Source organism: Pogona vitticeps, chromosome 7 (genome assembly GCF_051106095.1).
Source record: "Pogona vitticeps strain Pit_001003342236 chromosome 7, PviZW2.1, whole genome shotgun sequence".
In the NCBI taxonomy this organism is placed as follows: Eukaryota; Metazoa; Chordata; class Lepidosauria; order Squamata; family Agamidae; genus Pogona; species Pogona vitticeps.
Window position 1 is genome coordinate 9272828 of NC_135789.1, and position 15697 is coordinate 9288524.

At 51.4% G+C, this 15697-nt stretch overlaps 2 protein-coding genes across 2 annotated transcripts in view; both read left to right on the top strand.

Annotated features, from left to right (window-relative positions):
• Window positions 1-47: 47 nt before the first annotated feature.
• NOL9 (nucleolar protein 9) lies at window positions 48-11018 on the top strand. The gene is made up of 12 exons (XM_072977727.2): window positions 48-383; window positions 1011-1233; window positions 2620-2747; window positions 3543-3681; window positions 4023-4119; window positions 4760-4857; window positions 5109-5270; window positions 6335-6626; window positions 7209-7320; window positions 7589-7766; window positions 9170-9303; window positions 10695-11018. The coding sequence occupies exons 1-12, from the start codon at window positions 105-107 to the stop codon at window positions 10809-10811; spliced, it is 1959 nt and encodes a 652-aa protein (XP_072833828.2). The 5' UTR covers window positions 48-104; the 3' UTR covers window positions 10812-11018.
• Window positions 11019-11671: 653 nt separating this feature from the next.
• The window catches only part of PLEKHG5 (pleckstrin homology and RhoGEF domain containing G5), an 82757-nt gene continuing 78731 nt past the window's right edge, over window positions 11672-15697 (top strand). The window contains exon 1 of the mRNA XM_020799982.3: window positions 11672-14818. Coding sequence (XP_020655641.3) covers window positions 14749-14818 — 70 coding nt within the window. The 5' untranslated portion in view covers window positions 11672-14748. The remainder of the gene's footprint in view (window positions 14819-15697) is intronic.

The following is a 15697-nucleotide window of genomic DNA, read 5'->3' on the forward strand; positions in this document are numbered from 1 at the left end:
GCTCTGGCCTCTTCCCGCTCTCTTCCTCGTCGCCGCGATGCTTCGGCGCTAGTCTCGCGAGAGCAGGGAGGTCTCCGCGGTCGCTGGGGCGACGAGGCGCCGCGATGGCGAAAAGCAGCCTGGCTTCCTTCAAGCGACACCAGCGGCGGCGGAAGCGGCGGCGGCTGCCGCTGCCCCGGCGACCGGGGCCCCGAGAGCCTCCGGAGGCGGTGTCGGCCGAGGGCCCCGAAGACGCCTGGCGGGACTTCGCCGCCTCTTTCGTGGCCGCCGGGCTGGTGGCGCCTCCGCCGCCCGACGAGGAGCCGGAGCCGCCGGGAGAGAGCCTGGCGGCCGCTGCCGAAGCCCACGAAGGCCGCGCGGCCCTCCTTTGTCTCCGGGGGCAGGTGAGGCGGGGCGGGGGCGGGGCCATGCAGAGGAGAGGGCGGGGCTTCCACTGGGGGCGGGTGCTCCAGGATTGCCTCCTGGAGGCACCTAACAACCCTGTGGGGTAGGACAGGCTAGAAGAAGGAGGGACATCCGACCCTGTTTCTCTTTCTGGCCAGCTCTTTCTCAGTCCCATCTTCACAACAACCCAGTGAGGCAGACCAGGCAAAGGGGGGGCTTGGGAGAATTTGAACCCAGACGTAGCCAGTGCTCCAGGCAGAGTGCCCTGCCTTTCCAGAGGACCTGTGAGAGTGAGCTCCCTGGTCTTTGGCAGCCCTGCCTGTTTGTAGAGGTCTGCTTAATGGCTGCTGGGAGAATTTGACTGCCTCTCCTGGAGGGCTTGAAGGGGAGGAAGTGGGTGGGAAGGCTCTGGGTGGGTGAAATGAGGTTACCAGGGTGGTGGAGGAGGTGCCTTTATTTATTTATTTATTCAATTTATATGCCGCCCACACTACCCAGAGGTCCTTTGAATTTCAAGTTTTCCTGTCTCTCAGGGTTGGGTGCTTTGCAAGGAAAGGTGGTGGAAGGAGCCTTTGTGCACATGTTCCGCACCCAAGCCCAGTCACGTTTCCCATTCCCTTCCACAGACCCTGACGTTCACCGGCAAGTGTTGCTTGACATGTTTGTATGGCTCCGTGGAGGTGTTGGGGTTCACCATCACTCCCGACCAGCCCCCCTACCACCTCTTTTCCCCCCATACCCACTGTGCCCTTACCATGAAAGCCATCGCCTACAAGGAGCCAGAGAAACCGGAGAAGGAGATGAAGAGGGAGGCCAGGTCCATCCTTCGAGCACACCACGTACCCCAAGGTGGGTCAGACCTTGCCATCTCTGTGGCTCCTGAGGGATCTAAGAGGAAGTCAGGATGCTTTGTGCTGTTGCCACCTTCTGGGGACTGAGTTATGCCAGGGGAAATATTTTGCAGATACAGTAGCCCGTGTGGCTACACAGGGTGCATATGCACACCCAAGCACATTTGGAGAGAGTGCGAAGCTGGCTGTCTTCCAATCTCCGGCTGGGGACGCAGTGGCTCTCCTCTGTAGCCCTGGGCTGGACCTCTGTCTGCCAGGGGTTTCTGAGATTTCCACTTCACTCTAGCCAAATCCCACCAGCTCCCAGGAGAGTTGTGGGGTTGCGGGATTATGTGACAGCTTTGGAAGGTGTGTGTTATAGGGTCCAGGAGTCTTAACTGTCAGCTGAGCTTATGTATGTATGCTTTTATTACCTGATGTTAGCCGCCTAGAGTGGTCCTGAGTTGGCTAGATAGGCGGGATATAAATAAAATAAAATAAAATAAAATAAAATAAAATAAAATAAATAAATAAATAAATAAATAAATAAATAAATAAATAATAATAATAATAATAATAATAATAATAATAATAATAATAATAATAATAATAATAATAATAATAATAATAATAATAATAATAATGGGGGAGCTGGTTTTGAGACTTCCGTAGGAAAAGTGCCCTATAGTAACAAACGGTGTGAATGCTGGTGCTGGGTAGTAGTCGGCAAGACCTGGATTTGAGAAGGTGTAGGAGCAAGATGCAGAGTCTAGCAAGTAAGCAGGGGAGAGCACCTGTCATCTTTTTGCCCAGTGAAGAGACTTGACAGGAGGGTTCTGTTTAGCAGAGCAAGTTTAAGACATCTGGGCAGGCGCAAATCTCTTCACTCTGGAAGTAACCCAAGAGGTACACATAGATGTTTTTATAAAATGCACCAGACCAAACTGGCACTGATAATGTTGGTCTTTGTGGAGGAATTAACAGGAAACAGAAGAGCAGTCTTTTCAGAAATACGGCTGTCATTGCTCCTCCACAACTGTTCGTGGAAGAAGCTTCCAGCATTCTGGAGTGGGCGCTGTAAAAGCCTCACCTCTGCCCGTCTCTCTCCAATTGTGCCATATTTCAGGACTGGAGTGGAAAGCCTCTGAAGCTAGTGAACACAAACCTCTTGTAAGAATTGCAAGGAAGACCGAATGGAACTCCTTGCCATTTAGTGGAGTGTTGGGTTCAAGTCTGAAGGTTTCCAGGAATGGAGAAGCCCCAGCTGAGACCACATAGGGTGATGCCCCTGTTAAAAGTTTCCTCTCCCCATGAAGGGCAGTGAAGGCCAAGCAAAAAGCTTGTGTGGTTGTCTCTCTTTCAGACCTGGCCTGCAACTTAACTGCTTCATCTGTTGTCTTTGCAGACGCCAGACGCAAGCTGATGAAAAAATTTGCTCCTCAATGTTCTATTGTGTTGCTGGAACATCTGGATACACCAGTGACAAGGTTCCTTCTCAGCCACCCCAGTTTCTCCCACATGTTCAGAGCAAAAGTAAGTTTGGCCACATGTGTGGTCTTTGGGGCCAATATGCAGCAAATGGAAACTGGCAGCTCTCAGATACCCTAACATAACATGTTCATTGTGTATAATGTCTGTAATAATTAGCTTATCATTTTCATGGTTTAGGTGATCTATTTCCATTGACAGACATTTCAACCACTTTTGCTAACTTTTTGGTTAAACCTTGGCAGTAAAGTTATCCCAGTATACTATTGATCAGGTCTGAGTTGGTATTATATCTCTGATCTTTTGCCTGATAGTAAACGTGGCGCTTTGTTGCAAACAAGTAGATTTGCTTTTCAGATGTTTGCAAGGAGCCCCTACACGTACCGTGTGACTCCAATCTATTCTGAAAATGAAACATTTCTGCTGACACTGGCCAAAGGCCCATCTGAGCCATTCTCCACTTCCCAGCGTGATCAGCCAGATGGCTCTGAGAAACCCAGGAGAAGGGCATGAAGGGAAGACAGACCACCTTCCAACAACATTTACTAGCCATTGTATCTGTTTACTAACCCACTGGAGGCCGGCAGAGGGTAGACATAGCCCTTTGTTGCTTCTCATCCTAAGAGGAAAGGCTCAGCTGCCCACTTGTCTCCTGTGCCACTCCTCCCTGAGCAGGGTGTTCTCCGTGAGCGCTTTATTGCAGCAGATTGCTTTGCAAAAAACAGCCGATAGTCTCACAATGGAAGTAAGCTTTCCCTCGGACCCCCTGCATTCCTTTGTGCTTCCTGCTCCCTGACTTTTACAGTTGCAGCCTTCCAGGAAATGCTTTCTCATCCCTAGAAAGAAAAGGTCCCCTGTTTCAGCCTGGAAGACGAAGCACTAGCTTCTGTCGGCGTTGGGAGGCTGGCTCTGGAGAACGGCCTGCTGGTGTCGGGAAGCATGCTTTTGGCGATTGAGGAGTTGCTCCAGGCCTGTCAAGGTGAGTGCTCAGAATCAGGAGGTGCTCCCCGGGGGTGCTGTGGCCAGAACACGAACAAATGAAGACTTTTCATGAGAGAGCTAAGTGGGGAAAGGATCCCAGCAAGGCAGCGTTATATCAACAGAGAAGGTCTCCCATCAAGGGCCTGGAGGAAGTGATGGGCCCACCTCGATTCTGGAGGTGCTGAGGTTGCATGAACAGCTCTGTAAGGTTTTCTTGTATTTCTCCAAAGGTTGTGCATAGGCACCCCACTTCATTGTGGGCCTCCTGCAAGAATCATGTTGAGATTGCACAGGTCTCAGATAGCGCAGGGGTGATCCCACCATGTGTTTGCTTTTCAGAGGAGGACGAAGGCTGCCCTGTCATCTTAGTTTGTGGCCCCAAAAGTGTGGGCAAGTCCACCTTCAACAGATACCTGATTAATCTCTTGCTGAATCGGTGAGTGAGGCCAGACCCGTGAGGGCCAAAACAATGGACCAGGCCTGCCGGGGTGGTTAGAGAGGGGAATACACCCACACCCTCCATCCTTGCCTCACCTTTCCTGAAGGTTAAGGTGTCTTGTCATCATATCTGCTGTGCAGGATGTGATTCCTCTAACCTTGGCTTGGTCTCCACGACAGGATTAGCCTCTTAACTTCCCCCTTTGTAGCTTTCCTGTTTTTTTTTTTCTGCATGTGATTAAAAACAAGGGCACGCTACACTTAGTGGAACGCCTTGAGTTTTTAGCATCAGGATATTGCTTGCTTGTGATGTTTGGAAGAATATTGCAAACCCTTTTTTTGCATTGAGAGATTTAAGTCTAATGAATTCGCTCTAAACTGTTTGGGGCGAAACCCCACAAGGAAGACTTCCATAGTCTGCCAGTAATAACCCCGGGCACATCTTCTCACCTCTTAAAAGGCATGAGAACAGGGGCGGAGGTTTGGATTGGTAATATCTTCTGCCAGAGCCGGTGTGTAGCCTTAGGTCCGGCTTTTGCTGGCAGGCCGGCGTAGCGAGAGGCAGTCCTCCTGCTCTTCATTCGGGCCTCAGGGCCATGTCTTAATACTTCTCCTTTTCTCTTTTTCAAAATTAATAGGCTTCCCTGTGTTGAGTATTTGGAATGTGACCTGGGGCAACCTGAGTTCACACCTCCTGGGTGTATTTCCCTCATTAACGTGACAGAACCACTGCTGGGTAGGTGCTTTATAAAGGGTTTGCTGAAGGGGAGGGAGGACCATTCAGTCCCCGCATGAGGGGGACCTTGTCTTGAGGGTTCTGGGTTTCCAGAAGGCTCGAGATAAACTGGAGGGAAGGACTGGATTAGTATGAAAGGAATCTGTGGAGGAAAAACAGGGAGGGAGGGCAGCCCAAACCACTGCTGAAATGCGCTCCGTACAACCCAGGCGTTGGCTTAGTTCTGTCCGGCCGGTCTTCTTCCTCGGCAGGTCCTCCATATACTCACCAGCGCAGACCGCACAAAATGATGTACTTTGGGGAAACGAGTTGTGAACAGGACACTGAGAGATACATTGACACCGTCAAAGCTGTGTTCACTGCCTATGAGAGAGATGTTCCCCTAGTGGTGAACACTATGGGATGGGTCAAAGGTGAGGACGTCCACAACTTTTGTCTCTTGTGACAGGCTCCCCTTTTCCCTCGACGCATTGGAGAGCACGGGGCACCAAACTAAGGGGGTCTTGTAGGCTCCAGAGGCTGGGGGAAGCAGAGGCTGAAAAGTAGGGAAAGAAGCCGCTTCCTTTCCATGGTGGGGGCCATGGAGAAGTGCCTTTGGGTGACAGGGAGGGAATCGGGGGGGGGGGGCTCCTGGGGCGTCCCCTGCTCTTATCTGTCCTTCTCAAGTATATTTGCATGTCCCACTTTGCAGGAGAGGCAGGTGTTTTGTTCCCCCGGGATGGTCAGAGTCAGCTGATCTGGGGGGGGCAGCATAGCTGGTCTGGGAGAGGGAGGGGGAAAGAAAGGAGCATCTCAAGATTTTGGGTTTTTTTTTCTGAGTTTCTGTGAACCTGTAGAGGATGCCCATTTGGGGCTTGGAGGCAATGGCAGAGGAAGAGTGGGGCCCTGGTCCTGGGAGAACCCCTAGCGGGTCGATCGGCTGTATCGGTATAATTCCGGGTAGATGTTTTATTTCTGTAGAATGTTTGGAGATTATTTTTGGTGAGGAAAGGCAGGTGCAAGAGATGATAGTCGGGGGACATGGCACCCTGCAGCAAAAAGGCCTGTTGTCTGAGCTATGTTGTGATTCTGTGGGAGCAGGATGTAAGATTTGGGGAACTCACTCATGGCCAGGAAATGCAAGCTTTTATTCTTTTCTACCCTTCTTTAAAGATAGGTTTCTAGTTTGCAAGGTGCATGCAAGCCCACTGGTATGCATTTAAACAATACCTCCTGAAATTATCAAAGCCAAAGATGGGGCTGAACTTCATCCCTCTTAGACAAGGGCAGTGGGGCATTTGTGCCCCACAGATGGTTTCCTCCCTGCTTCTTTCCCTGCCCCAGTTATTGCAAGGTTGAGCCTTGGCACTTGTCCTCAGTGTGGACGTTGTATTCTTGAGGATGTCCCTTTTCCCACCTAAAGCATGACGTTCTGCTCTTGCGTGGAGGTTCCTGCCCCCTTGTACCCTGTTCTCCTTTTCTCTCCCGGCACACAAAGGCACGGGGCTGCTCCTTCTGATCGACATCATCCGGCTGCTGTCGCCCAGCCACGTTGTCCAGATCAGCGCAGAAGACTTCAAGGACGTGCCTCAGCTTACGCTGGAGTACGTCTGCGGCGCTGCCGGCCTTCACACAAGACGCAAAGGTCCCAGCACGGCCAAGCGTCTGAAGAGCGAGGCGGAGGATGTGGGGCAGTGCTGGAGCCACAGAGATTTCCGCCTTCCACCTTCTGCCCACAAGCTGCTTTGTGTCCAGCCACAGTTCCCAGGAGCTGGGCTTGCGGGCAGTGTGTGAGTATCAAGTCCCAGAGCAGCTTGGATAGACCAGGGGGAGGTTTGTGCTTCTTCAGAGGTCAAAGCTATTGCCACAAGAATGTAGCCTCCCACCGCTTCTCCTAGTTTTTCTTGTAGTGTTCTGGCCCATTCACCTTGTATCCTCCCTGTAGTAACCCGGCTGCCCCTTTGGATTCTGTCTCCAGTTTCTGGGAGCTTTCTTGATTTCTCTCTTTGCCTGTCTAGGAACGTAACATTGCAGACTGGTTAGTAGGATTCGTGCCACTACTACACCTAGCAAGCTGTCTTGTTTGGGTTTTTTTTTTCTTTCTTTTTTGTATGGCCTCTGTCGTTCTATTCTAAAGGCCCTTTCTTTTCTTTGGGTGTCCTGATCCCTTTTGAACTGGTTCCCTCGATCTGCCATTCCCAAGTTCTAAGAGGCTTTTGGAGCAGGATGTGGAGGAGTAGTTGTGTCTCTGGTTTGTTCCACTGGGGTTGGGGAGAGATGGGAAGCCTCGGAAGGTTAGGGCCAGCCGTTCGGTGTCTTCCCACAGCCCTTCCCAGCCTGTCTCTGAATCCCCTTCCTTGTTGCTCCTCCAGGCGAACCCACAGCAGCACCCTGAGGGACTTGGCGGTCTTGGGGTATCTGGGCCTCTTGCAGCCTTCAGACTCAGAGTCTGTCCTTCCTCTGCATGGCTTAGTGCCCTACCAGGTAAGCCCAGCTCCTTTCCGTGAAGGCTTCTGTCTAATGACTCGTGGGATCAGACCAAATGCAGAGTCGTCTGAGGACATGCTGGGATGGCGGACTCTGAGCCAGGTGACAAACCTGCTGTGTACCACCTTAGACTTTGGTTCTGTCTGGCTCTGTGTTCTTCCCTCCAGCTGGCAGAGACTCTCCGAGACTTCAGCTAGAAATTTCCCCCAGTTGGGCACCTTAAAAAAGCACGGTTGGCTATGCTTTACGTGTGTTTATTTTCCAGGTCCCCTTTGGTGCCGTCGCCCTTAAGGTTCTCCACGTGGACGTCGCTCCTGCCCACATCTTATATGCTCTCAATGCCAGCTGGGTCGGCCTCTGCCAGGTGCAGGAGGAGCTCCCTTCTCAGGCCGAGGGGCCAGTCTTGCTGACCCAGACGCCAATCTGTGACTGCCTGGGCTTCGGTAAGCGGGTTGTATGGGAAGCCTCCTCCTCCTCACCAGAGATTGGCAAAGCATGTGGGCCCTGAAGAGGTTGATGGACGGCAACTGCCGGGACTCCCAGCCCTTGGTGAGGGCTGATGAGAATGGCTGAAGGAAAGGCTTTGCCTGCTCCAGTTCAGATCCCCTTGGAAAATCAGAGCTGTCTTCTCCATGAAGGTGTTTGGGGATGTGGACCTATTTTGTTGGGAGCCCTTCAGCATAGAAACATCTGTGGCCAGTGACTTTTTCAAACTTTGGTGGACCTGGGTCATCGGGCAAGCCCTCCTCTTGCCCCAGAGATAGGAGGCCCTTCTTTGCGATAGTGCGCTCAGTCCTGGAGGCCTCAGCCTGGCACAGGTCTGGCCTCCCTCCCCAGTGCTGAGCAAGGGCTTTCTCCCCATTGTGCCCAGCTTTGGAAGCCAAGAGAAGCCCCCGCCTTTCTCCAGGCCACCAAGAAGTTGGAAGGGTGTCAAGTTCCAGGCTGAGGAGACTCATGTATGTGGCTCCACCCTGCCGCCCCCCAGGCTTTCCTGCCAGCCAAACCCCGGGCACTGACATGGATCTCTCTCTCTGTCTCTCTCTCTCTCACACACACACACACCACACACTCCTACCTTTGGAAACTAAATGGTTGTGTACTGAACTGCTGCCACTTACAAGATTGTGAAGGAGTAGCTCAAGGGAGGGGGTGTCTGTAGCTCCCAGGTGGTTTTGACCTCTCTTCCTCACCATTGCTCACCATTACCTTCTGGACCAAAGAAGCATCAGAAAGGCTGTCGAATTTGTCACTGCATCAGGTTGGGAATGTTAGCTCAGGCTGAATTGGCCCACCTGGTCTCAGCATATCTTGGTGAAAGGAGAGAGTGGCACCACAGTGGAGCCCACGTATTCTCATCACTGCTTACATCACTGAAGAGTAGAGGGTTCCCTCTATATCTCTTGCTTATTTCCTGGAATCGGGGGAACTTTTGCTGGCCAGAGTGGACCACACTGGGTTAGATGGATAAATAGCCAGACAGGCCGCATCCTATATTCCTGTGTGCAGTAGGTTAGCTGCTCGCCTCTGGTTTGTGCAGTTTTTTTGTGGTCATGTTCCAGATACTTGCCTAGTTCTGCGCTTCCTTAGGGCCTTTTGCAAGCAAAATTGCAATAGATATAATCAGAGCAAATCCAATAGTAAAAGCAAGCAATATTCGATAAAATCAAGTTTGAAACCGAGCCTTAAAAACCTTTCTGTGTTGCTTTCCATATTAAGATGCGTCTGTTCTTTTGTCCTGAGACAAAGGTCTCCAGCTAAGTCACCAAACCTCCAGGTGCTCCTTAATTCTGTTCAGTGTCTCCACAGGACTCAGAAAGGATGCTTTGTAAATTCTCTATTTTTGCAGGAATTGTCCGAGGGGTGGACATGGACAAGAAACTGTACTACATCCTGAGTCCAGTTGCTCCAGAGTCCCTGCGACTTGTGAATTGCTTACTTGTGGGGAATATTTCCATTCCTAACTCCGTCTTCCTGAACCAAGTAAGGGCAGGTTTGGCTGGGAGGTGCTGAAATTAAAGGGAAGCCGTGAGCGGCTTTATTTTAAAACTAGCCCAGTTTCTAGCTCTTCAGAGTATGGATATTGCCAAAGCAAAAACTTAAATGATTGGCTGTCACGGGGAAGAAGAGGAGGGGCAGCAGAGCTCCTTAGCCTGCTCTAAAGTTAGTCTCAGCGGTTGCATAAAGCCCAGGTGGAGAAACTTAGACATCTGTGGACATCCCTGGGCAGAGGAGGCAGGATTGAACTGCCAGGAATAAATTACATTTACTGCGTGCACGTCAGTGCATACGCCCTGATTTTGTGGGGTGTTTCGGCTTCTGTACCCGACGATTCAAATGTTTTTGAAGTGGGCAGTGGAATTAGTTGGTTTCAGCCAGCACACAAAAGAGTCTCCAAGCATCCTTTTTCTTGGCAGGAAAGCCAAGCCCTCTGAGGAACAGTTGGGGGGGGGGGCTATGTGAAGCCTGGGAAAGAGCAGGCTCAGAAAGGGGGTATGAGGGTCGCCCCCGAGGCTGGTGAAGCTGCTCCGTAGAAGGCAGACCATGCCAGTTTCCTGCTGCTCCGGAGGGCAGGTGTATCAGACTATGAAACCCCCTGCAGGCCAGTTACAAGAAAGGAGGTTCCAAGAAAACTTAGGAAGCATTTGCTGATGGCCAGAGCTTCTTTGCCGCTAGAACGGACTCCTTTGGACGGTTACAGATGCTACTTTGTTGGAAATTTTAAAAGATAGGTTGAGCAGCCATGCACATGCGCCTATACACACATGCTATTCATCTCTGAAGGAACTGACACTGGAGCCAGACTAACAGAGAAAAGCATGAGGAGAAGGCCGTTCCTGTGCAAAAAAGCCTTCTGAACTGGAACAGTTTTAGTGGGTGGCTGGAGCGCCCATCACGTGGTTGCCAGGTGGCCATCCTGGCAGGGACTGAACTCAGAGATGAGGTGCTCTTAATGAACAGGACCACGGAACAGGGACTCCGTGAATGATTTCAGTGGGACACCACACATGAGGGTTGTGCAGTGCAGAAACACCCCAGTTGGAAGGAGGCATTGGCTGTTTCTAGTAAGTTTACTGATAGCTGGCTCTTGCACAGTGAAAAGTATGCTCTTCACAGCGAATCAGTCCTTCCTCTCTGCATACTTCTCCCGTTTTGTTTGCCACGTGTGGCACTGTGTGTAACTCTGCCCCACTCTCCTCTTAGCATTGGATGTTTTCGTGTGTTCAGACAGAGTGCACGCGCGGTTATGTTGAGAGATTCGGAATGAATGTTTTCAGTGGTGACAAATCTTTCAGGTGCATGGGAGTGTTAGGTACAGAGCAACATATAACACTGTCCTCTTTTTATTTTCCTTGTTCCCCACCCCACTTTAGGTTGGAATTGAAGGGGAGGTACCCTACGTCACGTCCGAGTATAACTTTGACATTTCAGGGGCAGGGAAGCTGAAAATGAAAAAGCATCTCAAGAGGAGAGAACATAGCCAGTCCTGAGGCTCTCGTTGAGTCTTCGTCTGCAGCAACAGGTTCAGTTCAAGTGGCTTGGGGTGTTCTCCGGGACCATCCACGGGAGAGAAGTTGCAATAACCAGAGCTGACAGTGCCATGCTCTGTGACTTCTGACTGTCATTCTGTATTTTCTTTTTTCTTTTCTTTTATGGTTTCAGAATTAAAATTTTGGAATAAACACCAAGGTCAGGTTCCTGAGGACTCTTGAGGAAGAGTTATCTGGAAGGTAGGGTGCCCGTCAAGTGTATGTGGAATGGTGCTTCATCCTCGATGTGCTCCTGGGCTTCCATGTAGGATCCGTTTCTTCTCCCGCTGTGAAGTCCACTTCAGCCCAGCTTAGAAAGAGCAGTGTGGGGCAGTGGGCTCCAGAAGCAGCGAGTCTGAGCTTGTGGCTCCAGGAATGGCTTGCCTGTAGCACCGCACAGGATTCCTTCACCGGTGGCATTCCGAATGCCCCTTTGGGGGCCTGCGGTGGTGAAGAGCGGTTGCTTGAGAACAACCAGTGGATGGTCAAGAGGGATCTTTGAGAGGGCCACTGGGTTTGCCCTGGCGGAGCTGTGCTGGTTTCCTGGGCATCGGGTCCCTTGAAGGGACCTCAGCCTCTTTTCCCCCTAAAGACTCTTCGGGGTCCTCTTGACCAAAATCGTCCTGTAGCAAGTGGACCGAAGTCTCTTTTATTTATTCTTTATTGGAGGGGGTGGGGGGAAGAGAACACAAAAGCATGACTCTGCTTGCATGAGCTCAAGCGGAATCTGTGCAGACCTGATGTCGCTCTTTCTCTTCCAAGTACCTTCCACAGACAAGCTGTCTAGTTTTTGTTTGCTTGCTTGTTTTTTTAAATCCCGATTTCCCAATCAGGGGCTCTTCTGGGAACCGTGATCACTGGGAAGGATGGCAGTTGAAGGCCCATCTGGAGGGCATGTTTTGGGGGCGGCTGTTCTGATCGGTTGTCAGGTGGGCTGCTGACAAAATGTGGCTTGCATGAATGTCACACTCAGCTTGTTTGAACTGGTGTCCCAAAATTCGAGTTGTTTTTCAAGCACTTCCAGGGGCTGTTGGGGTTACCCGCAGTGATTCTATGGGGTGGGGAGGGTCAGCCTTTTAAAGGTTCCTAGCCTGTTTCACACATCACGTCCCGTTCGATTCTGAGAGCAACATCAACCTTAGAAAGTTTGTCACTGTAGACACACATCTCCCACGGTTTCTCTCTGTTCCACACAGTTTTCATTGCATAGCTGTACTCTTAAAGCCGAGCCCTCCCACCTTGAAGTGCTAGTTTTTAACCTTGGCATAGAAGTGCCTTTAGTTGCTGTCACTGGTGTGCACAATCGGCTTTAATCGATTACTCTCCAAGGGCGATTGTGTTCTGCTCCTGGTCAGTTTCCATCTTGTCCCCATTTGGGAAATCAGAACCATGAGTGCCTTCACCTATTTCAGCCTTCCCTGCTCCTGTCAGTTTTCTCCCAGGATCCCATGTCAAAGACTGCTCTCCCCATGCTTGCAGGAAGGACCCGCCGCCTCTGCTTGTACTCCTGCCCCATAGGAGCCCCCTTCCCTTTTGTACAGGCCTGGCTTATTCCCAAATGTTCCCTAACAAATCTCCTGGCTTCACCCACCCTGCTGGCCCCATGTACGGAACGGGCAGCATTTTGGAGAAAACTGTCTTGGCTTTCACACACCTGATTCGGGCTTTGAGGATCTCACAGCTGTCGATTCCCCTCCCTGCACTGTCCACGGAGGTCTCAAACCTGGTGCAGCAGCACAACCCTTGTGCCAGGCAGGCCCTTCCGTGTGTGGCCCAGACTTCCTTTCCAAACCCCACAGTTTAGGCTCCTAATTATAGACTTTGCCACTGCCACAAATTGCCACCACTCACCCCCAAGTTATATGGTTGGTCTGAGGACCTACGGTTTGTTTGCTCACAAAAGAGGAGGTCGCTTCTGGGGGGTCATTTTTGGACTCCTCAGGGTATTCTTGCCCTCCCTGGCTGCAGAAGAACCACCATCCCAAATTTGGGACTTCCCCCAAATGGGAAGGTCACCCCTTCAGCTTCTCCAGGCCAGTGACCTTTACTTCCAGGGACGCCGGTTTTGCTGTGGACCATCAAGCGCTCATTCTACAAAGAAGACATGCATCATGACTTTTGTTGAACTGGCAAATACTTGTCATAATTTCCTGTTACGTGCTGTTAAGAATCTTCCAGCTTACGGAGATGTCAGTAGAGTTTCTGAGGTATGTGAGATGCTCAAGGAGTGGTTTTACTCTTTCCACCGCCACCCATTGATTTTTCCATGGCCAAAGGGAAGTTTGAACCCAGATTGTCTTGAGTCCCGATCTGTGCCCGTCTGTCCCCTACACCCCGTTCTGTCACATGTCATAACATTTAGAGCAAGTGTAAAAAAAATCTAGGCAGGTTGCTTGATCTCTCTAGTTTTTCTGCCTTGCTGGTTGATTATTGGTGTTATTTTAACTCCTAGTTAAACCTCTGAGCTATTCAGTAGTAAAGGGTGTGGAGCAGTTGCGTGCCCTCCCTCAGCCTGTTGGTAAATGCATAGGAGTGGAAAAATGGGCCGCTTACATTTCCTTTGCTGCTGCGCCCGAGTTGATTCGTCCCTGGGGCTCTTCTGTGCCTTCGATCAATGGAGCTGCATTGATGGCACTTCTCCTTGCTCTCACACACACCCTTACCTCCTGCTTGCCTGCAAGGAAGCTAGAAGGGGTGGGTGGGAAATTGACCTGCTTTAAAAATCTGTTTTCTCCTTTGGAGAGGCGAACGTGTCAGCGGCAGGAGATTTTGCTGAGCTAGCGACTCTTGGAGTCTGTGGCCGGTGTGCGTCAGTTGCAGTGCGGCCGCCGAAAGAGTTAAACCTTTAGCTTAATCTGCTCTTAATTCTCCCCATATGGCCACGTCTGGCAGCACAGGAAAAGCTCTGGCGGACAATCCTGCCCGAACAGTGGCTAGAATAAATATGGAGGCCATCTGTGTGGTGGGCGGGTTGGGACGGGGGGGGGTCTGAGTTTTAAATGGTAGCAAGAAATAGCTCTGTGTGCATGAGAGAGGGGAAAGCAGAAAAGGAGCAGAACCGTTGCCGGGGAGGGGGGGCAGAGGCAGGAACAAAATCAGCTTTGAGTCTGAGGTGTGGGGGAAGAGGAGCGACAAGGGGGTGTACCGTTGCTTCCCTCCTCCCGGTTTTCGGTAGCTGGTTGCTGTGGCAACCAGTCCACTGCCCCCTGTGATGCTCAGTGGACTGTGGATGAAGTTTATCTAAGGCACTTCAGCTTCACTGAGCTGATGGGTGTGCAGGCAGCCTTGCCTTAGGGAAGGAAGATCTTCCGCCCAGGAGGAAAAAGACACCGAGGCCTGGCTTGGGGCCAAGGTGGCCGAACCACAGCGGTAGCACTTCCGAAACCTCCACCTGGCGAGCCCCTCGCCACTGTCTCCGTGGCCGGGTTCGTCTCTGGGAAAAGCAGGTGGCCGCTTGCCAAGGAAGGGGAAGGCCCAGCCCTGGGAGAGACAGAGCTAATGGGAAAGCAGAAATCCAGAATGGGGCGGCAGACGAAGGCACAGCCTTAGGAAGCCGGTGCTCACAGATGCAACGCCCAGGGGAGGCTCGGCACTGGGAAGACGGGAACGTGGCAAGGGCCGAAGAGGCGCTCGCTTTTATGTCACCCGCCACATGGGGAAAACTGGAGCCGCGCAAGGCGCTGTAGATCCCAGTCTGGCGTGCCAGGGCCAGCTCTCTTCCAAAACGGAGCTTGAGATCCTCTTGCCGACCAACGGCTCGCTCTCCGCTCCCATTTGCTTGGCTTTTTTTCCTGCCTCACGGGGCTCCCTGATGGTACCCTGAGATTCTTGGCCAACAGGGCTGCTGCCTTCTTCTCTTCTCGCCTTGGGAACGTCAGCCCCCAGGAGAGGCGAGATCATGAACCCTGTTCTCCTGACAAAGTATGGGTCCCCCCCTCGCAGCTGGCTCGGGCTCCGTTTGGGAACAAGTAAGTAAAAAGGGTCGATCCAGGCAATGGTGACATGGGGGAGGGGGAGGTGGGGGGGCCTGATTGCCTTTTTCAGGCAGGCTACCCATTCCCACGTTGTGTGGAAGTGGAGTCTTACTGAGAATTTAAAAGGTTCAGAGTCAAGATCTGTTTACCTGGATAATGGATGCTAGTCTCGTGACCTGGTCGTGGGCTTCATGGAGACGATCTGGACCCCCCCCCCCAAGGAAGCAGGACATGAATCCAGCGTCTTCCAGCAGGGCTGCCACAGGTATCCTTGAACACGGTCACGTTTTTTTCTGCATAGCATTCAGATGGGGAAGAGACCAGCAAGGTGCTTGTTTCCTCATGTCCTATATGGATTGTGCCCTGAGTTCTTGGTGGATATTGAGACATTACCCACCAACAGCCCCAATTTTCAAGTCCAATTTGATGAAACGGGCAGCCCGCATTTGGAAATGTATCTCCTTGAAGAGGTGAAAGGCATCTGCTTCCCATGGCACGAGCTTTTCTAAACTCTGTCATCTGCAAATGACTTTTGTGATGGTTCACCCAAAGGTCCACACAGGCAGAATTTGCAAGGGTGATGCCAGCTCTGGCAGAATTCCATAACGGACAAAAAATGTACTATAATGTTCTGGTTTTGAGCTAAGCGTCTCATCTACTCGGACGCTTAGGAGCTTGCTAGTGCCATTGTTAGGATCCTGAAATCATAAAATCAGAAGGGGCCCTCAGAGGTCATCCAAGCGATCCCTAGCTGAAATGTTGCTGACTGTTGGCCATACAACCTTTGTGTGAACATCTCCAGAGGTGGGAGACTCCACCACATTTCAAAGTGATCCCTGCCACTATCCAGCAGCTCTTGCCATCAAGAACCTT